Source organism: Molothrus ater, chromosome 1 (genome assembly GCF_012460135.2).
Source record: "Molothrus ater isolate BHLD 08-10-18 breed brown headed cowbird chromosome 1, BPBGC_Mater_1.1, whole genome shotgun sequence".
In the NCBI taxonomy this organism is placed as follows: domain Eukaryota; kingdom Metazoa; phylum Chordata; class Aves; order Passeriformes; family Icteridae; genus Molothrus; species Molothrus ater.
Window position 1 is genome coordinate 106,383,447 of NC_050478.2, and position 24,377 is coordinate 106,407,823.

At 41.1% G+C, this 24,377-nt stretch overlaps 1 protein-coding gene across 1 annotated transcript in view; it reads right to left on the reverse strand.

Annotated features, from left to right (window-relative positions):
- The window catches only part of NPC1 (NPC intracellular cholesterol transporter 1), a 26,488-nt gene extending 2,817 nt beyond the window's left edge, over window positions 1-23,671 (reverse strand). Inside the window, exons 1-22 of the mRNA XM_036399984.2 lie at window positions 23,460-23,671; window positions 16,600-16,722; window positions 15,590-15,696; window positions 14,801-14,976; window positions 13,750-13,917; window positions 12,880-13,129; window positions 11,573-11,649; window positions 10,563-10,933; window positions 9,980-10,206; window positions 9,509-9,609; window positions 8,513-8,615; window positions 7,372-7,561; window positions 6,798-6,980; window positions 6,020-6,134; window positions 5,053-5,180; window positions 4,823-4,963; window positions 4,157-4,246; window positions 3,853-4,043; window positions 2,959-3,074; window positions 2,311-2,440; window positions 1,423-1,623; window positions 411-642 (exon numbers count right to left, since the gene is read on the reverse strand). Of these exons, the coding sequence (XP_036255877.1) occupies window positions 411-642; window positions 1,423-1,623; window positions 2,311-2,440; window positions 2,959-3,074; window positions 3,853-4,043; window positions 4,157-4,246; window positions 4,823-4,963; window positions 5,053-5,180; window positions 6,020-6,134; window positions 6,798-6,980; window positions 7,372-7,561; window positions 8,513-8,615; window positions 9,509-9,609; window positions 9,980-10,206; window positions 10,563-10,933; window positions 11,573-11,649; window positions 12,880-13,129; window positions 13,750-13,917; window positions 14,801-14,976; window positions 15,590-15,696; window positions 16,600-16,722; window positions 23,460-23,537 (3,498 nt within the window). The 5' untranslated portion in view covers window positions 23,538-23,671. The remainder of the gene's footprint in view (window positions 1-410; window positions 643-1,422; window positions 1,624-2,310; window positions 2,441-2,958; window positions 3,075-3,852; window positions 4,044-4,156; window positions 4,247-4,822; window positions 4,964-5,052; window positions 5,181-6,019; window positions 6,135-6,797; window positions 6,981-7,371; window positions 7,562-8,512; window positions 8,616-9,508; window positions 9,610-9,979; window positions 10,207-10,562; window positions 10,934-11,572; window positions 11,650-12,879; window positions 13,130-13,749; window positions 13,918-14,800; window positions 14,977-15,589; window positions 15,697-16,599; window positions 16,723-23,459) is intronic.
- Window positions 23,672-24,377: the final 706 nt, after the last annotated feature.

Below are 24,377 nucleotides of genomic sequence, written 5' to 3' on the forward strand. Positions count from 1 at the left end.
CACTTATGCAGGAACAATACTGGTTCTAGCACATCCCAGATCTACTCTGTAAACATAAATACAGCAGACAAACCTATGCATCCTCCCCTCTTCAGCATGAGCCACCTGTGTTAATGTGGAGCAGCACCTAGCCTAGGCAGCAGCAATGCAGCTGTAGCTGCAAAACAAGAGTGACCTCCACCAGATGCAGTATAGCTTCAGTTCAACTGCTGTATCTTATTAGTATTAGGACTAGTTGTCAGAATAAACTTGTTTTCTCTTCTTCTAGAGGTGTTAAATAGTTCCACTACTGTGCAAAGGCCGGCCAAAGTTCAATAGCAGAATACTGCTCAGTATCACAAGTATATATGTAGCACACAGAACTGTTCAAAACTTGGAAACAGAAGCAAAGAGAGGTCTTGTTGACTTACCATGACAAGATTTACTAATGAAACTGCATTCAAGCTGATGCCCCAGAGCCACATCACTCCAAACATGTTGACGATTATCATAGCAATAGTTATTGAAACCACAACAGCAGCCCATACTTCAAAACCAAGAAGCACAGTTGTCACCAGAAATATTGAACCCAAAGAGATGCAGAGGTTAAAGATAGCATCGTGCACAATTGTCAAGTATTGTTCATAGAAGACATAAAACACACTGTAGAAAAAAGAGAGGTTGTCATTAGCCATCTTCCCTTTGATATGCTAATATTAGATTAGCTTCTTTGCTAAGGAAAAAGTAGTTCTCCCACCCCCTCATAGAAGTCACCAACAGAAACTGGCTTCCTTGTATCAGTGGAATGTCATGTAACAGCCATCATTCTGTAGGAGTTCACTCCTCACTAAATAAAGATCATGGTCTCAAAGCCAGTGTAATTCCCATATTTCAATATAAATAGCTACAGTAGATACCAGAAGGCAGGTGCTCAGATCCACTGTGGTATCTACAGGAGCTACTGCAGATGAACCCTAAGCACAGGTAGGATTCTTTGATGCAGGGATCAGTATTTCAGATGCACAGATATCAACTCCAACTCAATTTCAGTGTGGTACTCTTATACTTGACATTTCTGTTGCATTTGCTTTACATTTAAATAACTTATCTGAAGTCAATACATTCAGATCACAGGTTGCAACTACACATGTCAACATATCTGCTTAAGTATGAACTATTAAACCCTACTATGAAAGCTAAGAAATGCCACAAAATGGAGTCATATCTACCTTTGTAGTGAAGGATTTAAATTAGTTATCAATGACAGTAGAAAGAGGCCAGTGCTATGGATATAAATTATATCTTCCTAGTTTTACTAGAAATCCCCAAGTCTCTGCATTACCTTCTGTTAGACAAAACTCAGGTTTTCAATATGTTAATAGCCAGCACCTTTTCTGCATTGCTCAAGCATTTGTCACCAAGGCAAGATAGATCTAACCATACCTGTAAGGAAACACCCGGTAGTTCTTCTCTTTGATGCCCATGGTTTCAGTAATATTGTCTGCTATAATCCGAGCTTTCCTCATAGCATCAATAAAATCAGATGATGTTTTCAGTACAGTATGGTAAGTCATAAAATAAGTGGCTCCAACCTCAGTTTTGTTGTTTATAAAGTTCACAGCAGAGTTATATGCAGCATGTCCTCTATAAAAACAAGTATCAGATGTCAGCACCATTCACATTTATTAGCTTTTGTAACAAATAATCTTATGGAATGCTTTGAGTTGGAAGGGAGCATAAGATCCTCTATCTAGTTGCACCTCTGCCATGAGCAGGAACACCTTCACTAGACTATAGCTGCTCACATCCCATCCCACCTCACTTTGAACACTTCCAGGGATGGGGCACAGCTTCTCTGGGCAATCTGTTCCAGTGCCTCACCATCCTCAGAGTAAAGAATTTCTTCCTAACATCTATTCTAAACCTACCTTCTTTCATTTTAAAGCCATGCCTCCTTTTTTATCACTACACCCCCTTGTAAAAAGTGCCTCTCCAGCTCTCTTGTAGGTGCCCTTTAGAAACAGCTGGTAGTTGTTTCTAGCAGTTTCTAAAACTATAAAAGCTTCAGAGCACAATACATTTCAAGATTGCACAGGATATTCTAGCAGAGACTGACAATAGATATTGTCTCTCTTTGTACAGGGGAAAGCTGCTGTTCCATTTAGTTGATGATGCAATTGGGTTTTTTTCAGAAAACAGTACCGAACTGGTGAGATGTCAATGTTTGTAGAGCTTTTAGGAGGACATTAGACATAAAACCTCCAGACAAAACCCAGAGCAAATATCTTTCACACATTGGTCTAAGCAGGGTCCATAGAATAAGGCTCTTACCCTTTGCCACATTTAGGATTAGGGTTGTCCGATAGGAACATTGGCAAAAAGGTCATGAAGTCTTCACCCTGTGGTCTCTGCTTGCCTTCTTGAGTCAGTGGTCGACAACGAGTGCAGGATGGATCGCTGACTGAAGAAATACAGGAAGGAGGTCACCTACAGGGACAAGCATTCTTTTTCCTAACACTAGGAACTTCTGACTTGCATTACTACAGGATACAATTCCATAAAAAGCATTTTGACTGATGAACAAACTGATCCATCCTGAAATTCCATAAAAGGTTTGTAGTCCTTAATTTGATTTATTGCTACTAAGGCAAGGACTGTCAGAGAACTCTTACTTTATCTGAAGGACCTGAACAAAAGCAGAGCACCAAGTTTGCGTACTCTAAGAAAGCCAACAGAAGGATCAGAATTTTTACAGCGAGTTATATTGGCTGTCTAGGTAGGCTGTTTTCAATCTGCAGCATTCCAGTAGAATATTTAAGCTCACTCAAACAGCAGTTCAAATAAATTAGGAGGACAACTCAAGAGGTTCCTACTTACAGTAAGAAAAGGTATTCACTTGACTCATGCCATGAGAAAACGTTTTGGCTGTGCAACTTATAAACCAAGCTAATCCACTAACAACAAGATGGATGCCAATACCTGAAGCATTGCAAAACTGTCCAGTGGTATTGTAGACTCTGCAACAAGATGACTGCGGCTTCACCCAGTCAAAGTAGTCATCAATCCAGGACGATGGAGCATAGCCTATCCTTGTGCTAATAAAAATAACACAACATATCCATCATCAGTAACTTTATGTTTAATTCCAAAACATATCACATGATCTCTCCAATTTATGCCATGTCAACTCATTCTTGTCAAATCTACTCAGCTCTTCATATAATCCCATGCTCCAGTACCCCATCCAAAAGCCATAATGCTCAGGTAGCTCAGAACACTGCAGCTAGAAAACAGCAGGAGCTTTTTCACTGCATCCTGTTCTGCTGCCAAGCTCAACTTTCCATTCTCCTGCCCACTCTGTTCCCCATCCTATTTCACACCCTGTTGTCTCAGTTTTAGAGCAAAGCTCCTCCTTCAGTTAGGCTGAAATGAACTACACTGGAAGGAATTGGGAAAAGACTTCCTTGAGTTGTTAGTTGCAGATAGAATTCCTGCTTAGCCTCCCTAGGCTAGTCTAGTTTATTCACCAGGTTTAGAAGCTGAGCATGCAGCCATTTTCCAGATCATCATAACCCTGCTGAGAGGTTCTCACAAGTTATCCTTACTACCATTCCAAGATTCCTTGAAGGATCAAGCCACTTTTCCAAACCCAAGTACATCAATATATCCCATCAGTCCATACAAGTTTTATCCTCATTCTAGAAGACTGTCACAGCTGCCTCCAATCCCCTTCCCTCCCAAACCCACAATATAAAGCAAATAAAATAGAATGTCTGTTTATGACCAGCAGCTGAGCCTGAGTAAATCAGGAGGACACGTTGCTCAGCTACATCTCTTCCATGCAACTATGAGAGACAAGCATGAAAGACTTACTAGCTACCAATTTCTGCAGCATTGAAGACTTGCTGGACAAGTGAATCATTATTACATCCTGTTCCACCACACACCATGTTCTGCCCTTCCAAAGTGGTGTAGTTGTGTCCTTCTTCTAGGACAAAGTAGACAGGGGGACCCGCATGCAGGTACTTGCTGATGTGGCTGAAGTAATCTATTACATAGGAGTCCTTCAAGGGAAAGTTTTGAGTTACTGATATGGAATGTTGAGGTAGCACAACAGGGTATCAAGGTTTCAATTCAGCCACAAACTGCTGAACAGTGACATGATCCTAAGACTTACATCTGGCATTGAGAGAGACTGATCCAGCCCAATCTCTACATTGTGCATAACTGCTGCACTGAATGACAGGATACCCACAAACACTGCTATCTGCAAAAAAAGCAAACCCACGGACTTGAGAACTGTACAGAAACAAGAGGCAATAGGAGTCATTTGTTAAGCTAATAGGAACCATGCAAAGAGGCTCTAGTTTAAATATGCTACCCAGGCTTAATACAACAGTGGTAGTACAACATAGCTACTCAGGAGTCCCTTTGGAACTGTAAGGAAATTTATTCTTAGAAATCATCAGTGAAGGTTACAAACACCTTCTGTAAATAAGCATGGTAACCTTAAACTGAATCACAGATTCATCAACAACGCTCTGGATTAATGCAGTGTAGAAGCCAATACATGCTGTTTTTTTTACATAGGCTAAAGTAATTTGATTGACTGCAATGCAACTCTTAAATATGGGCTTTAGACAATCCACAATCAAGCCTCTATTTACTGAAATACTTTTGCAGTTACAAAAGCTTATTTCTATTCTTATGCTAAGAACAAAAATACTAGAAGCTTCGTTTGTTTCACTGTATTGAAGATCTTTCTTCCCTATTTAGGCCTTCAGGCTCACTGCTCTTTTGCTCAAGTTTAGATGACTGCTTACTTGAAATAGATTATACATACTACTATTGGTCTCATCCAGTCCTTAAGCAGATATGGAGAAAACAGATTTTTGAAGAACAGAAATAACATGTTCTCAGAACGCTGGACTCCACTCATTTCTTCACTGCTTTTGATGCAACACAGAATATCCAGTCTATTACTCTGAAAATGGATTAAATGCCAGAGTTAGAGCAGTTCTGCAGATGTCATCATCCCTGTGACACTGCAGTTACAGGTGCACTTATACTCACCTCTTGACGCTTGATATCCAAGCCCAGGAGACTGACGAAGCAAGTGACTTGAAGGATGAAGTCTATGAGCACAGCCATTCCAGCAAACAGGGAGAACGTGCGAACCGCTGGCATCGTAGACAGTGTCCCTGGAGGAAGTGACCCAGTTTGTTAAGAGAGCTCCCTCTCCTAGAAATGCACCAGCATTTGCTAGACAAACATCCAGTTTAAGTGGTAGCCTTATAGCAGGACAAAGAGCCTCTCTTTCCAGAGCAAAGGAACCAGCCCATACAAGCCTGGCTACAGCTGCTGTCTTTGACCTATTTAACAGCACTGAGGCTGTGCAAAGGAGTGACTAGTTCTAAGCCATTTCTCAATCTCAAATTTAGGTGCAGACTGTGTAACAGGGCAGTTAAGGAGTGCTGTCAGGCAACATCTTGCTTCAATATTAAGCCACTTCAATGCAAGTTGATCCAATGACAAATTACTCTGCAGGTAAACAAAGCCATTATGAAAGAAGACCAAATTATACTTGTAGGGCAACAAAAGATTTACCTCTAAAACATTATAATGTGAGCCTCAAACAAATCTGTCATAGGGGCATTTTTCCAACCAAGGGGCATTTTTCCAACCAAGGGGCATTTTGGCAAGATGAATAAACGCAATATAGGAGTTCATACACTCTGGTATTTGATCTATTCCTAAGTTCAAATTGAGACTTGTCAGTCACTGCAAGTCAGTAAAAACCTCCAGTCTTTCAGGCTGAAAGGCTTGACAGATTCAGAGTTGGATCTTTTTAACTATGCCAGACTCTAAAGTACGCCAATGCCTATCCCCAGCAGAAGTTTAACTTGATATTAACAATGAACAACTAAGCTAAACAGCCTCTACAAATTCTTATTTTGCTTTTATATTTTAGTATTGCATTTATTCTTGAAACATGCAGTTATGATAAGGCCCTTATCTTCAAACATTAAAGGAGTCTTACCAAGAAAGAATGCCACAGTCTCTGAAAAGGATGAGAGAAACATACTGGGTGCCACATCTCCCAAGACTCTGCCAATCTGTTTATCCAGAGTTTCACCCTGAAGGCGTTCATCTCTCTGTTTTAAGGCAATGATTTATTATTATTAGGAATCATGCAATTTATAAAGCTATTTCATATCGCTTCAAAAAACCTGAAACTTTAAAAATATCCTAAGCTATCTTTTGTTGCATCCACTGCATTAATAAGAGTTAATTAAAAAACAGCTGAGACTCTCTAAAGCAAGAGCAGCCTGAACATTACTTGTTGTCTTGCTTCAAATTTAAAATCTAGTACTAAGTTCAGTACTTCAGGTAAAACTACATGTGTGACAGAGGCAGTACCTGTTTCAGTGGGCTATTGAACCTGTCAAATTAAAAAGCTTGTTACCCACTAAGACTTAGTGTCAGAAGTTCCTAGTCTTAAAGCATATAGTTTAGTTCATGACTACTGCTTACAATATGTTTAAGTTACAAGTGATCAAAATACCAGTTGTATTCTACAACTATTTTGATATAAAGCAGCAACATGAAAAATGCAGAGACATAAATTAGGGTTTTTTTGTGAAGGTAGAAGGTACACTGATTCTTGTCTTTCTACAACTCTCACAAGATATCTTGTGAGAATCCAGAGCTGCTCACATTTAGCTGAGCACTGGAACACAGAAGACTTCCTTCTTTAAGTTTACAGCCTTCAAAAATGACAGGCACTTTTAGAAGAATCTGTATGCAAGAATAAATACCTGAAGTGTCTGAACCATAATGAAAATGTTGTCCACTCCAATAGCCAGCACCAAGAAAGGAATTACTTCTATCACAATCAGTGTCAGTGGGATTCCAAAGTAGCTGAAAATGCCTATAGAACATGCTACTGAGCTCAGTACAATCAGGATGCCTGCAATGCCCAGAGAGATCTTCGAATCCACCTAAAAAAAGTTGTACTGAACATCAGCCAAACAAGCATCATCCCACGGAATAGATTACTGCAAAAGCAAAACATTTCTAACATTTAGTCTAGGTAGCAGAAAACATTTCATGGTTTTTTTGAAATTCAGATATTAAAAAAAAAATTATCAACCCTGAAGCTGCAAGTCTTAAAGCTGATGTGAACTGAACATCAAGTGAAAGAACTTAGCTGAAACTCTGAAATACACATGAATTGTCTAGCAGAAAAACAATGCTCCCCCTAATTCCTGCCCATGAAAGACTCAATGCTCTAATAAAAAACATCAGCATTCTGCAAAAATAGTTAAGTGACTTACAGCTATCAGCAAGCTCTAACTTCAGTCTTTATGGCAATGAAAACTATACACATACCAGCAGTCTTCTACAGCTCTGGATGTGTCCCAAAGCTATAGAGATGTAGAGGAACATCACAATATAGCTTATCAACACAACGCTAACATCACTGTTGCTTTCGCGGTTAATCTCATCTTCAATACTTCGTTCAGCAGAAAATGATATTGTTAAGTTTGAATTATTGTAGTTCTTCAAAAAGTTAATAAATCTAAAAAACAAAACCAAGAGGTTGATCACACTTTAAAAGGATAAAACATCTTCCACTAGAAATACTTGGAAGTCAGTTGATGGCTGATTTACATCATCTGTGTGGTACAAGAGTACCCTGTGGCCAGACAGTTTGAGGGGATCTTTCTCAGTTTTAAAAGAGAGGTGCTGGCTACATGTACCTGGTACTCTTCTTTAAAAACTAGAAATACACCACATTGAAATACTTTCCATGTTCTCTCTAGTGTTTGAGGACCAATAGCTACTTTGCATGAGCTAAGCAAAACTCTAAGCACAATTTTCCTCAAAGCCAGACCTAGAAACACACACATGAAAGATGACTGCAGCTTGCTTACAGTACTGGAACAATTTATTAGCCCTTGTTTCAGTTCCCCAGCTTGGAAGGTGCTTGTGACACAGGCAGATGCTTGTCATACTTTTATCTTGTCACAAACTGTCTAGTACAGTAGTTTCTATCTGAACAGACAGCCAGAGCAGCTGGCCTGTGTAAGCTAGCTCTTCAAGGTGGTAGAGGGGATGAAAGCCTTAGATGTTCATCTGGATGACATTTTTAAAAGTTAAAGGTAAAGAACTACAGCATCAGGCTCGACCTTTCCGCCCATGGTTAATGGTCCAGTAAATTAAAGAGTCTACCTGCGTAATTCTATCCAGAATAAAATAAATAATTTCTGAAGTTGCTTATTGGCAAGTACTACTGGGCTAGATGGTCACTAAGAGGACCAGAACCTGCGTCTCAAAGCAAATTAAGTGTGCCAGACAAAGTGAAGGTCTTATGACCAGCACAGTCTGGTTTTAACCAGTTTTGCTGCCTCTTGAAACATCCCTGTAGTTATACTGAAAAACTGTCAGTACAGTGCAGGTAGGCTCTAAATCAACATTTAGAGCTGCTTTAAGTCATGTATGCATTTCAGAATACAGGAAGACTACTTACTCTTTTTCCCATGCCAAGGCTTTCATCAGCTTTTTTGAGTCATTGTAGTAGTTATTGACAGGAAAAGTAATAACAAGAGCTGTAGCATTATTATAGTTATCATCTATAGAAGAAATAAAATGTTTGGCATTAAAAAAAATGGAACTTACTTTCTAGTATAGCAGATACAAATAAGTTTAAAATTAGCATTGCCCAAAGCAATCCCATCCCTACAACTCCACGGAACACCACTGAGTTCTCAAACTACTGAAATAAGAACCAAAGCTGATAAGCACTACAGATTTCATTCCAGAGTAATTATTCGTTGTTTAACATGTTCATCACACCACAATGTTACATTGTTGCCTAGTTGGACAAAAAGCTACTTTATAACCACTGCTTATGACTGTCCATCTAATGAGAAATGTGGCTTCCTAAACACTGTACCCCTTGCATACTCAGATATTACTCAAAGCAAATACAAATCCCCTACAGTTTAATAAATAAGCATTTGCCTTTAAACACTATTTCAGATATATTAAACACAAATATACTACCAAGTTATGTTTAATTAGATAAATTGCTTGAACAAAATCCTGGCTTAAGAGTAATTATGAAAGAATTTCCTTTTGAACACTTTAATCTATTCTTAACTGCTTTGTCAGATCAGTAACAAAACTTTATTCTAACTCAAAGCAAAACACATACATCCCATCATGTAAACCTGAGCTGCTTCATGTCTTTATCTTTTACCAGGCCCAAAGCAGACCAAACATTTGTCCTGTTGCTACAGATTGCTTGCATTTTGCACTTCCAGAGTAGTCTGCCTCCAATCCTAGCACTGGTCTACTGAAAACTTACTTAAAACACCCTTACTTACTGAAAGTTTAACAAAACTTCAGTTTCTCTGGACTGCATTTAAACATCTGTGTTAAATGAGAACACAACTTTAGCACCAAGAACAGCACACAAGAATGTACTCTCAGACTTATGCTCCAATACTGTTTTGCCACTCACCATCATATCCTCCCAACACCAGCCACGGAAATACAGGTCCACCAAATGTTCCTAAGCAGGGATCGTGAAGCAAGCTTGTGTCATTCAGTGATGCTGGAGCCCTAAAGAGATCACCAGCAATAACTGTTAGCTTCTGCATGACAGCTGAGGCATAAAACAGTAAAAAGCTGTTGTGTTACAACTGAAAATCAAGACAAACAAGACAAAACTGCTAGTGGTACACTGCCCTTGTGCTGCTTTTGCTTTTAATTTAAACCCAGTTTTAAAGGTCTGTGCCTTACAGCCTTTAAGACAAGGAGTACCTTCTAACCAACTGAACTACAAACTAAAGAGAAAGCTCAGAAACTGGTCTTCTGTTCAGAACTCTTCAGAAGCATTGAAAACATGTTTAAGGTAAACCAGAACCAGTATCCACACCAAACCAAGCTGAACAGGTAACTTGATTAAAAAACATGCAATTGTACTGCTCACCGAACACAATATAAGAAGTGAGTGTGGTAATCAGCATAGACAAAGAACTCATCCCCAACAGTGTGATCCAGAACAGAATGGCTGTTCTGAAAGTAGTTGAGTACACTCAGGATAGTGCAGTTGTTGTTGTAGGGAGCAAGAGGAGCCAGGCAAATGTCCTTCAGCATTACAGTCTCATTGTCATAAGAAGCAGTTATGTTGACAATAGCATCTTGCAAATCCAGTACCTTTAAACAAAACAAACCATAGTTTAGGAGCAGCATAAGAAAACACTTCCCTTGCAAGACAGGACTTAAGTGCACAATATATTGTTGCAATTGCCAGAGACAGAGGCACATATCAACAGAAGCACATTACAAAAACATTATTTGTGTGTTCATACTATGAACAGAGACTTAGCTTCCAAGTGTCTCTCTAACAGAAAGGTTTCCAGCAAAAAGCTTTTATAGTAAGGCTATGATTTTTAATAAGAATATCTAGTGACTGTTTTGATGGATACATAACATTGCAGGTGGAAGCCAACTCCATGCGGTTATACCTGTTAAGTATGCTTAGGTCTTTGCTCTTGGTAAGTCCCAATTACCTGATGGAGAATATCTTTGGTAAGGGGAGGCCCAAAAGGTACATCTTCTCCTGATGGGTAAGGTGAGTAGGTGTCTGGGTGGCTCTTTGGTGCTTGAATAATAATTTGTTCAGTACGGAAGAAAGGTCCAAAGTGCGTGTCAAAGTATTCCTTCTCCTTGCGGGCTTGGCTGCTTGGGGCTGACCAAAGATCTACAGGATTTGTAGTTGCTTTAATATATACAAAGCCTGAACAGCACATTGCAATGAAGACCACAGAGAAGAGGATAACAGGACGTGGATTTCTGACACAGAAAGCCCCCCATGATGTAAATGTCATCCTCAGGCCATTCTCAAACCTTTCACCAAGCCTTTCACCACAGGTAATGTTTCCTGCAAGAGTAAGAAAAACAGTAAATATATGAGAAGTCAGTTAAGTAGCATTTTCTTAGAGTCCACACCGAAAGATGAAATTTTATTCTAACTGTTTGTAGGAAGCACCAGAAGCTATGTCTCCACTGACAGACAGATCCTGGGACCAATCCCTGACTGAAGCCAAGGGGCAAAAAACAGCTCGTACTTACGCTGCCCCTTGTAATGTTAGGTTGTGTTTGACAGCAGTAGGGGTAGCAAATAAAGCTAAAATATAAGCAATAAAACAAGCTACCTCAGCTGGTACACAAGTTACAGTACAATATACTTTAAATTATGCTTTCCCAATATGCTTTAAATGGATACATGGATGAGTCAAAACATGATCATGTTGTCCTCTCTATAATCCCACAACAAAGCTCTCCAGAACTTCCTTGGAGCTTGGCTAAGATCCATGAGGGGAGTACCCAGGGCTTTCAGCATCCAGTGAAATAGGGGTAAATACTACTCTAAAAGAAGAGAGATACTGGTCAAAAGGCTAAAGGCCCTCTCAGAATGGACTTTTAGCCTAACAAAGCTAAAACTCCAGAGCCCAACCACAGGAAACAGATACACTTAAACTGAGTTTGTAATAAACCATTACTGCTATCCAAGACATACCATTGTCACGGTGGGAATTCACAGAAAAGGCTACATTGCTGTCAATTGGGGTGTAGTCTGAGACAAAGTGCCGCCTTCTGCAAGACAAGAAACTGTGTTATCCTGCTTGTCCAAAAAGGCATCTGTACTGTTTGTACAACAGTCTCCAGCTTTGTGATCTTTTGGAACACCATGTCAGCTATCTTAAGAAACTTTTTCAGCTTACATCAAGCACAGATTCTTTATGCACATTTAGAAGATCACTAGCATTAACAACACAGAATCAATTTAAAGAAATTCTTTAAGCTGTTTTCTGCAAGAGATTTTTACATTAGAAATATGAACCAGGCATCTCAAACACACCACTTCATGATGTCCGCTAAGAGAAGGCAGCTGAACATATCAAATTGTCATACCCACTATCCTTTTCCAAGCAGACTTAATTCTTACTATAGAGCAATTTCGGTTTTCTGGTTATAACTGAACAACCACAGAATCAGAATGGTTTAGGTTGGAAGCAAACCTAAAGATCATTTAATTCCAATTCCCCTGCCATGAACAGGGACATCTTCACTAGATCAGTTTACTTAGAGCCCAATCGAGTCTGGCCCTGAACACCTCCAAAAACGGTGAGTGCCCACCCTCTTCCACTGATTCAATACCCTTACAGGACAGAAATTGTTTTTCAGATCTAATCCACATCTACTCTCCCTCAGCTAAAGACCATTGCCCCTTGTCCTGTCACTACATGCCCTTGTGTAAGAAGTCCCTCTCCAGCCCTCTTGTAGCTCCCCTTTAGTTACTGGAAGGTGCTGTAAGGAATCCCTAGAGCCTTTTCTTCTCCAGGCTGAACAGCCCTAACTCTCTCAGCCAGTCTTCATAGGAGAGGTGCTCCAGCCATGTGATCAAGGGTGATATGCTATAATTACTGAAAGCTTAGCTTTCATTTAGTTTTTTTCAAAATAGGAGACTAGGAAAAATTATTTATTACCTAATTTGCAATAGAGCAATGACTGTTTTGTTGTGAATGTCTGTTTTCACAGACTTCTGCGTACTTAGTTATGAAAGTTGAAGAATAGTGTATGTGATTCTGTAGCTAAGAATGCTATGACACATATGCATCAACCAAACCAACTTCTGCAATCTTTTTACCCTTTTTACCAGGTTGTTTTAGCTGTTAGAACATTTTTGTAAGTATATGTGGTATTTGCTACAGAACATGACTTTTGGCTGGCTGAAGTAGTCAAGACATAAGCATCTGACCAGGGCAAAGAAGTTCTCAGAGATAAACAAGTGACTTGCAGGGATTAGCATTTTGAATGCTTTACCTGTAACACCAGACTCCAAAAACTAGTGCAAAAAATATGAGTAGAAAGCCCATGTATGAGATCCACATGATGACATAGACAGCATCCAAACCAAACAATAGCCAAGGGGGAGGCAATGGAGGGGGCTGAGGTTTTGGACCACAGACAATTGAACAGTCCTGACAGCTGCATGGTCCTGTTGAATCATCCATGGACTCATTACAGCCTTTGGTAGCATTATTCATGGGGTTCATTCCATGGACAGGAACATCTATGAGAAATCACAAGTTGCAGAGTCAGTTTACTACCAGGAAAAATTCAGACCTTCCCAGTTACACGAGTTAACCCTTTATATGAAAGTCCACAGCCCCTGTGTAGAGCAGCATTTCCTGGTCTTACAGATGAAGAATCCACTGCCTTTTCCACAGCAGGTACCAACTATTTACAGTTGTATAATAATTAATTGACTGGTCATGTCTGTAACACTTTGGTCTGTAAAAGTAATAAGCACATCCTTCTATCATCCTAACAATGATTTGTCATCCCTCTTAATCTATTCAGATTGTGAAATGTGCAACAATAATTTTCTGTTAATGAAATCCTCCAGGATGAGGGTACTGCCCATTTCCCAAGGAATACAAGTAGCCAGTTACCTAGGCTCAGTCTACCACAGAGTTTTAGAGATTTCTACAGTAAGAAGCTGTATAGAAAAAACCCCAAAGTATGGTTTCCAAGCAGAAATTTTAAAAAAAGTAAGTTAATCTCACATTGCCTTGAAAGCCTCTGACTGCAGACTTTCATTGCTGGGCAGCTGTTTAAACATCAATGCTCTAGCCATAGCAGCCAGCCTTTGACAGGAGTTTCAAAGGCCAGGACTATTCAGTTTCTTACCTGAAAAAATTGGAATTATGCTGAAAGGAGTTTGTCCATTGTCTTTACTAAACATGTACTCAATCCAGTTGGTTGCATTGCAGTCTTTAACATCCTTCCCACACAGCAACCCCAGTGCTTTAACATTGCTCGATGGAGCCTCCACATCTTTGCAGGCATTATACATTGCTGGGAAGAGTCATTAAACCAGTGTTATAATTTGAGTAAGCATTCCAAGTATTTCCAATATTACAGACTCCCCAAGTTCCAGGAACATACTTATAGTTTTCAAGTAGAAATATCTTGGGATAGTGAACTAATACTTTCAGTTGTATTTATAGTATTCAAGGTTGCAATGCTTTGTTACAGCCACCTTGCTCTGAGAAAGCCACTCAAATCTGCATTACGCTAGAAGGTACTTTTCTGTTTGACAGGAAACATTACCTAATATTATTTTCAGGGAAAGCTATGAAAACCATTTAAGGTACTTTCAACTTGTAGGCCGTATATGATTATCAAGTGTCTCAATTTTATTAAAGTTTACTGCAAAAAGCATAAAAAGACTGAATTAATGCTTTAAGTTTGCTACAAAAATCAAAATACAACCCCAATGTATTGTTCTATAAAAACATCTGATTTTGACAAAGGACTAGACAGTCCATTTCAAGACTGAGTACCTCTTAGAGAACCATTGTGTGTACAAATTTTATTATCATGCTTGCCAGACTGTTTTAGTATCAGGTAGACTTTGGACATTCAATACTTGGCAAAAAACTTTATTTTTCTGAAGTTAAAGTCATCAGGGTTATCAGCTATTAACTGTTTGTACAGATGTTCATCCTCGACTGAACCTTTCAAACATTGTTATTTAACAATGTCAGTGTAATGAACGTCCCCTGCCCAGGCAGAAGTGTTCCATAAGTTTTAAGGGGGACCTACTGTTACCTATGTGATGACTCAAACTTCAAAAAGACAGAATTAGGAGGGGGAAACATCTCTCTGACTTTCTGAAAAAGCACTGGTCTTGTTACCTGGACAAACACCAAGGTAAATTAACAAACTGCTTACTCACCATTTGCAAATCGATCTCCAATGAAGTACTGCAGCTCTGTAATGCTACTCTTGTTCTCTTTTGAAACGGGATCATAGTAAGGTATGGTGCTTGTAACATTCAAAAAGTCAGACTGCTTGGGACTACAAGTCAGTTCACAGAAGAGGTTTATCAAGTTGTAAAAACACGATGGACATCTGGAAGGAAAGCCAGTTGGTAGGAAAGCCAATGAACAGCAATCAGATTAAGAGGTAAAGGTGCTATGTAGGTCAAGTCAGATACACCTTGCAAATATAAACATTCTGCTCAGAGCAACAGAACAAAATATTTAAATTCTGTAAGATTTTAATCAGCAATATGACAATTGTTGTTGATGCTACAGATGAACAATTTTAAGCACCATAAATCACTAATAAAATTGCCTGCCTCAAATAGCAGATTCAAACAATTTTACTGGAATTTGAAGAAAAACTTAACTGTTGCTAGTAAAAAGACCTAGACTTCTTAATGTCTTAGTAAGAACAAGACCAAATGCTACATTGTCACCCTCTTCTGAAGACTTCAATAGATAAAGTAGCTTGAGGCAAGCTAAGGGAATGTTTATTCTTACCAGCTAAATCAATCCGGACTGCAAGTAGTTGTTTCATGACATTGCAGCCTGCTGCTATGGATAAGAAAGCCACTCCAGCAGCTTGCTCCAATAATCCTTTAATGAAATTACCACTTTTTCTCTTTTTCTACAGTCTACTTGAAGACAAGTGCTTTGTTATTCTATTATAAAATTAGTTGCTTTGCCATTCAGTAGCATACCTGGAGAGAAACTGCAGAGGCAGCTGCAAGTTATTTTTCAAAGTCTGAAGCTGATGAACATCACAGCAAGTGCTAACATTGCCAAAGAATAAACCTGGACAGAGTTCCTTAAGAAAAAAAACAAAAAACAAACAACATTCAGATCAAGAGGAAAGGAAGAAAAAGCATGTTTAAGACTTCAGAACTCATTTTAATCATGGGGTTTGCATCAACATATTTCAGAACACAGTAGCTGTTGCTGTGGGAGACGCATAGGAGAAAAACAGTCCCGCAAACAAGATTTTTGTTTAGAAACTGGAGAGAAGAATCACTTTTTTCACTTCTTTTATTCAAGGCAGCACTTCCTTTTGAAAAGCTCCTTCAGATGATCTTTAGTCACCAGGGTCTATATATAGAATGATAATGGCATTTGAGAGCCTATTGGTAAGAGGACAACACATGTTTATCCAAGTTTAAAGTATTCCTGCAGCTTATCCTCTAGTACTCCTTCTGGATAGTATCAGACTTTAAAGTCTCAGAAGGCAAGCCACTAACCATAAAACCACTGATTAACTGGAAGAGCTGCTTCATGTTCACTTTGTAGAAAAGACAAATGCATTTAACATAAGTCTAACTGATACAAACATACAAGAACTGTACATTAAGTCTTCAGAAACAATACACAACAGCAGTTAGCTCACCTACATATTTAATGAAGTCACTCCTGTCACCAGTCTAACCACTGTTTAACTCTGTAGTTATTTCACTCTTTAAAGCTTTGAACTATCAGATGCCAGAAGGCAAATCTGGCAATATGCTGTGTTGTGCATGAAGAGAGAGACTTCTCGTACCTCTGAAAAGAAACTGGGGTAAATTACCTTAACCCAGTTGGACCTGAGAAATCAGAGATAATCTGTTTACTTTCTCATCAGGTTAGGATGAGAGGTCATAGCACAGGTCCAAAAGAACCCAATACAGAATTCTACTGTTGGAGAATTTTTTTTAGCAGCAAACCTACAAGAGAAGCTCACCTGCATTAAGTCATAGCCATCTTCTGGTAGTGCTATTGGTGGCCCATCATAAGCACAGTTGTACCTCTTGTCTCCAGAAGCAACTCCACATTCTCCATACCAGACACACATTTGTGGAAGTACCTAATCAACAAAACAAGTGATTAACTGCAAGGAATAGTTGCCAAATATCTCAGCTATTGTAGAATTTATGTGCTACTACTCCAAAGGCACTTGCAGTCCAGATGTGATAACTTCCTGCTAATTAAAACATCAGTGTGTACTACATAAAGCACCCATTAACAAAAGTAGGTGTTTTTGACATGGTGCACATCACCACTTATCTTCAGCTCAGCTCCCCACCTTCCCTTGATCATTACAGAAACAGGAGGTGCACAACCTATAGTTAAGATCAAGTACAAGAGTTACTTAAGAACCTAAACAATACCTGAGAAACATCTTCAAGTAGAAGGTGATTTAGAAAATAATTTGTTCACGCAAGACAACACAATAATTGTTGGGTTAAAATGTCACATTAGACCACAAGTCAGTGCACATGGAGAGGAACTTATTGCTTATGTGCAATCTCACTTCCTTCTGCCACCTCCTGATCCTTCCTGAAAACTCATTACAGTGACAGATTGAGGATTCTGAAACAGCAGCACAGAGAGGATTCTGAAACAGAACTTCATAGCTCCACATGTGCCATACATATACTGTCACAATCTCAAAGGACGCCCTCCATCACCACTTTCAAGCCAAAGCATGGAACATTTAAACGGGATAACAGTGCTAAGAAAAAAACCTCATTTTAAAGATGTTTTAATTTAAGGGACTATTGAAAATTCAAGAAATTTGTTCTTTATTAAGTGCATAAAAGAAATTGAAAAATGGCAGTGGCACCTTGAAAGTCTTTATTTTTGTTCAGTGGTACTGACACTGAAATATCTGAGATACTAAGCCAAAATATTTATTCTGAACATTAAAACATTTATTGCAATAACAAGCTATTTACAACAAAAGCTTTAATACAGCTCCAAAGTTTTCCTACCACCTGGGCTGCAAGCAGACTGCATAAACATTTACTATACTTCTGCCAGCTCTGATCAGGAGTTTGCTTAGTACAGTTTGAGATATAACTGACCTATTTTGATCTCCTAAACAACCTTGACTTAGCATTTTAGAGACACCCTATGTTGTTGCTGCAAGGACAGACTGCTGTGCTTTGTGCTTGACCACGAATAGTATTATTTACCAACCAGAGAGGCCCCTGAAAGGCTGCCCTGACAATACCCAAGAGCTACCTAGAAACACAGTGCCTCCATAACATCCATTTTTGTGCGCTGAACAACACTGACAGTTCTTCGAAAAGTACATCAGTAGTTGGCTGTTTATCAGGGAGAAGAACCATCATTAATTTACCCAACCCAAGACTTGTTTCCTCCTTTCCCTAACCAGGGCAACAGAGGCCAACTCAAAGTTACTCACTGCAAGTCAGGTCTAAAAGTCAGTTTAAGTGCCACTCATCTAGATCACCATTTCATTTGTATATTCTAGCATGTCTTCTAGTTAAACCCACAGCCAGCTGTTAAGTATTACCATGTTCTATGATACAAGCTGGATAACACCCTTTAAGATTTGACTTATAAACACTGAATGTTTAACACCAGTATAAGCCAAAAAGTCAAACTTCCATAACTTGTCGACTATTTCTCAAAACCCCATTGTAAATTTGCTGATGCATCAAGTTAATCTAAGAAGTTAATACTACTATGATGCAAATTTAGAAGTCATCATCTTCAACTCTGCTTCCTCACACCTATATGCCCCAGTTTTAACAGCAAACAATCTACTAGCAGTGGAAATGGTTCTGCTGTTTGTACCAGCATCAGAAGTGAACTGTTTCTTCAAGAGGAAGCACAGATTCACTACTATTCTTGCAAAAGGGCAAGGAATTTGGAGCTGCTTTGCAATGCCTGTGAGAAAAGTATCTTCAGTATCAGGCTGGCTTCAGTATTTAGTCTAGAATGATTTGTAAGCATCCTTTCTAAAAAACACTTTCTGTGCTTCATTACATCTTCTTATCTAACACTTCTTATTTTTTAAAACACACAAATTCATCAACCTACTCTTTAGAGAAAGACTTTGTTTCTTCCAGAGTGGAATGTGTGGGAAACCTGGTAATGCAGTTAACAGTTACAAAAAACTTATCAGGGCACCTCTTGCATAGAAAAGCTTGAGTAAATTTCAGCTACCATGTCAGTCTGGCTGATAGTTCAATTGTTTTAAAAACATTATCTGTGTTTCAAGGCAGCAACTCCTTGGTTATAGCTACATGGATATAAAACATAATATAATCTGTCTTATGTTTATAAATTTACCTACAAGGCTTTTTGTCATCATTTTCAGAACAGAACATAAAACAACTTACTTGCACATGACACTTGGTAATGTACCAAAAGGTACATTAAACAGCCAAACACAAAAGAAAAATAAAGCAAGACAAAGTTCGGCCTAGTATTAGCTTACATTTGAATTTGGATAAAGAATTTCAAATCACATTCCTGAAGTTCCACAGCAATAAAACATACAATGGAAAAAAACAATGTTTGCCACTCAAACTTCTAGCCTGTTTAAAAAAAGCTGAACAGATCAGCTGCTTTAAACTATTAGAAGAGCAACTGGGCCTAGAACTGCAAGTCTGAACACTCTGTTTCAGTATTAACACCAAGAAGGCAGTTTCAGAAACAGCTTAAGATTTTACATTTATGCCATTACCTAGCAGGATTTCACTAATAAAAGCGTGAGTTTGTCCCCTGAACCAGTAAGCTTTGGGGATGCTTGACTTACAGTGGTTGAACCAAGTCAATAAGCCTAAAAAAACACCAAATCATTATGCATCAATAGCCTAAATTGAACAAGACAGCTCTTGAACATTAACAAGCAAACAGCCTACTTACCATTGAGTCAGCCCCAAAATACAGGAGAGGACTGGTCTCCTATGGCTGAGGCAGCATTCAGGGATACAAATAACCATGTAACTACTCCACTGCCACAGATAAGATAGAGCTGACAGTTCTTCCCTCTGAAAACCCTCTAGTAAAAGCTAGATTAAGTTAGAGAGTAAGACAAGCACTTTGCTCTTTCCATTTTTTCAGAAGAATGCTCCTATGAGGGTAGGGTGAGATAGGGATGACTAAGTGTGGTTGTAAATAACTCATAGTTGACAAAGCTGCTGCTGCTTGCAGTCAGACTTTTAGGTCAGATAGTTGTTCACCTGGCTATTAAGTTTCTTAGGTGGGTGAAAGCCTAGCCCCAAAAGTAACAGAGAAATACTATGTTGAACCCAACTGCCTTCTAAACAAGGCAAAATACTTAAAATACTCCATAAGTAACACAGGGCTAGTTCATGGTTTGGGGTTTTTTTTATGCATGTTTTCCTTTTAAGATCACATAACTAAGTACTTCATATATCAAAATGGGACTTTCCTAAGTATTTCATAAAGCAACAGCAACCTTAGATAAAGGCTGTTCCTTCCTGCCTCTAGCATATCTTAGAAAGCACTTGTCAGTACACTAACACCAACCCTCAGAACATCCTCAGAGTTCAGAAAACTGTATTCCTATTTCTGGCAGGCTTAGCCTGTTTGAAGAGAAATTTCACCTCAGGCCAAGGCTCTAGGAGCCCTTATAAAGAACTTGCACATGAGCAAGTATGGGCATTCTACAAAAGTTCTGTTAAGAGTTTTCTGGTTCCCAAGCATTATCACTCCTTTGTAACAGAACTAGTGTTCCAACAGATCATAAACACATTTAATGCAGCCCATGTTTCTTCAACTGCAGGTTGAAATAAACTGATAAATTCTGATGCTTCCAGCAGCATTCACCACCACCAATGAATACACAGCTGTTAAGGAGACAAAGAACAATGATGATGCTGTACACAGAAACAGCAACTGTTTGTGGTCTTACAAATACCAGATGACAAGTGAACACTGTTTGATTCTTCAAACTAGGATTACTAATGTATGGAAAAGGCAAGAGCATCAGATACAGCTGTTTCCCTTTCCTTCATCTAGGATGATGCATCTGGGATCTTGCAGAGCAAAAAGATCAATCCAGGAAAGAGCACACTCTTCCCCTGCATCCCTTAATATCTGCTATTGCCAACCAGGTTGAGAGTTCTAAGGAAACACTACACCACCCTTAATAAATGGGTGGTGTATGGGTGATGACTGGTTTATGGAATCAGGTGACCAGGTCAAATTCAGAGATCTGCCCCAGAAGTTGTGTGTTACTTCACAACCCTTCCTCTGGGGGAAACAGGTGCATGGACTAAAGGAAACTTTACAGGTTTAGTTGTTATTCTTTGTCTCTTTCAATAACTTGTTCAGAGCCACGCCTTATCTGCCAAGCTCCTCCTGTTCCTTTGCTCACCAGCCTGTTTCCTTTCAGATGGAAAAATCATTACTACTCCTGGTCAGGCAAAGCAAGCCACAGTTCTGGAGTTATCCAAGAGCATTTCAGATGTCACAGTAAAGTCAAAGTCAAGAGAAAGCTGCAATAACAGTAATAATTCAGAATCTGTGGGACAAGCTGATGTTAGCTGCAAGGATGCATGCATGATCAGGAATTGCAGGGGCCCCAGCTAGCATCTGTCTGCAGCTAAGTCCATCTGCACCAAAACAGCTCTGATGTCCTGCAGGTTAATAATAATCATGCACCACACCTAGATTGTTTTGGCTACTGCCCAGCTAGGTACTACTCAGTTCTACCAGTCACTCCCTTCAGTCATCTCTCCCCTTCTGAGGCAGCTTCCTCACCTTCCATCCAGAAAGGCTGAACAAGTCACTCCTGATTTTCCAGCAAGTAATTTAGATGAAGTGGTTACTGTCTTGTTCTGAAGCTACACTGCCATCCCTGACAAGGAAACTGCTCCAAAGAGACATTTCAGAATTTCATGTCCAAGGTCAGGTAACACCACACTGCAGCCACTTGGCACGAGCAGCACTTGTCATTAACACTTTCCCATGGGATTTCAGAAAATCAAATATAGCTTGGGATCCCAGCTGCTGATAGGAAACTTGTATCCAACCTTGATTAGCCAGTGATTTAACAGCTTGTGTTTTAGTACAATTATACAAAGATCAATTGCAATAGTGGCCATTAAGCACACAAACACCATCTAGTGCATCAAGACATTCATAAGAAAATAAAATAGTAATGGATAGCTGGCAAAAATCTTGTACCATGTACTGTTCAGAGTGAAAGATACAAGCTGAACACTTCAAGTTCATTGTGAATACATACGTAGTGGCAAGACTGAGCTGAAGTGCCACTCCAGTCCACTGACTGCTTTGAAACAGAAAGAAACATGACATAGGGCACTTTGGATTACAAACATCACAACTGAAAGCACAAAACCATTACACTAGCAGTACACTTGAGGGAGAGAACAGTTTACCTTTACAATGCTTCTCTCCAGCAAGCATCTAACACTAAATAGGCTCAGTCCAACTGAAGGACCAGCTTCTCTTTGAAAGATATCAAGGGTCCTCTTTGTGAAGTGTCAGGCTGTAAATAAGAGTTAATGGCAAAGATTCCCAATAAAACCAGATTCTGCCTTCTTACAGTACACAACTGAGACTTGCATGATTAGAGTAACTTTGTAATGTTTACTTCGAGGGACCACAAAGCCTCTTCCCCTAAATATTTGGGAAACTTATTTCAAGTTCCTATAGGTCAGTATCCTCTTGAAAAGGAAAGCATTCTGTCATTTCTTTACCAGCCTAGGACACACCTCATTGCTCCAAGATGATATCTCCTCCAAAAAACATTACATAAAGGTGCATTGGTTAGCTGTGAAGTATCATTACTTACTCACCTGAAGATCACGAGTCACAACTAACAATCACCTTCTCCAGTGCTAAGAGAAGAATGAATACCTTATGTTCAAGCTCTTAAAAAGTTTTTTTCAAAGAGGATATGAGAACAGCACATACACAAGATGACAAACTCCTATGTTTAAAAAGAGCTAATCATAAAACTTGACCTAGAAAGTATGTTTTCAACGTAGGTAGAGAGGGAAAGAAAGCCAAGCACTAAGGCTTACAAGACACTCCTTGTTTCTCCAGAGGAATGTGGAGTATCCCGCTCCTATCTTGCGCTACAGCATAACAAACATGACTGAGAGGAGTGAACGTTTTACCATATTTTTTCCTAAAGCTCTCAAGAAGTCCAACATACTCTAGTCCTCGATTTTAAGGATATATGTAGTCTTACTACTGGCACATAAATAAACAGCAGCTCTCAGTCCGCATGGATCATTACTTCCAAGAAGCCGTCACCTAGCCTAAGTTACACCCCAAGCAAAGCGAACCAGACACCGACGACATCTGCAAGCCTCTGCCGAGCATGTGACTGCGTGGCCACTCACATGCACTGGGCATTGCATAACCAGGGCACGCCACGGGAGCATCCCGGGGCTGCCGCTGCCGCCTGCGACCGCAGGGGACGGGGACCGGGCAGAGGCTGAAGTTCGCGGGTGCTTCCCGGCGGGCCTGCTGAGCCACCGGCTGACAGCCCCGTCCCACGGGGACCAGGGGCACGGGAGAAGTTGGGCGAGCCCCAACGGGGACGAGGAGGGGACACCCCGGTACCTCTCTTCAGCTTCGCGCCGCCCCGAGCCCAGGGGCCTAACCCGGACCCCGCCGCCTTGATCCAGCCCCGCCGCCTGGGACACCCCCGGCCGCGGGATGCGCAGGGGACACCGCGGCTCCCCCCGCCCCAGGGAACACCCGCGGGATCCCGCTGCCCACCCGCCGCTCCCTCTCCTCGCCACCACGCCGGGAGGCCCGGCATTCCCCACTCCACGGACTCACCCGCACGGGCGACAGAAGCAGGAGGAGGACGAGGAACCCGAGGCCGCCTCGCCCGGGGCTGCCTTGAGGGGTCCCCATGGCGGCGCGGGCTGGAGCGCGGATGACCGGCAGGCGCTGTGGGCAGCAGCACGGAACAGCAGCGGAGGGAAACAGGAGGAGGGCGGCGAGGCAGCCGCGCCAGCGCAGTCTAGAAGGTCCGCTCTCGCCTACCTGGGCGGAGCCGCCAGCCCCTTCGAGGAGAGGCCGATGGCCGCCCCAGCGCTGCCGCCAACCGCGACCGCCGGCCCACCCCGCGGCACCGCCTCACCCTGCACGGCCAAAACAGGAACACCCTTCTCGATACCACCTCCCTCGTCACCGCCTGCCCAGAAACACCGCCCCCGGCACCGCCTTCCCCCTCACGGCCTGCCCAGAAACACCGCCCCCGGCACCGCCTCCCCAGCACGGCCTGTCCCGGCGGCGGCGGCGGGCGGGGCTCCCGTCACGCCACGGCCGCTCCGCGCCGCCGGGGTGCGGGGCGCGATGCTCTGTGGGGCCCCGGTGGGAAGCTCGTCCCGGTGCGGGAACGGAGCCGTGCTCCTCCGGGATGGACCATCCCGCCCAAGCTGCACCGGCAGCCGGGCAGCGGCATCGTCCCCGCGCGGGAGTGTTAATCGCGTAGTTTGTAAATACCAAAAGTCTCGTTAAAAACCTTTGCATTTGGGAAAGCGCCTTAATTGGGCTTCAAAGCCACTGCTTGGTTATTTCTGAGGACTCGTCGGGCAGCCCTGCGTGCCGTGAGGGTGCAATCAGATACAAGGACCGGGGGGTCTGGGCTGCCCGGCCAAGGGCCGCTGTCCCGGGGCTGTGCCCGCTGCCCGTTCCGTTCCCGGCTGGAGCTGACCGCTGTCGCAATCAGCAGTTCTGGGAGTGCTGGCT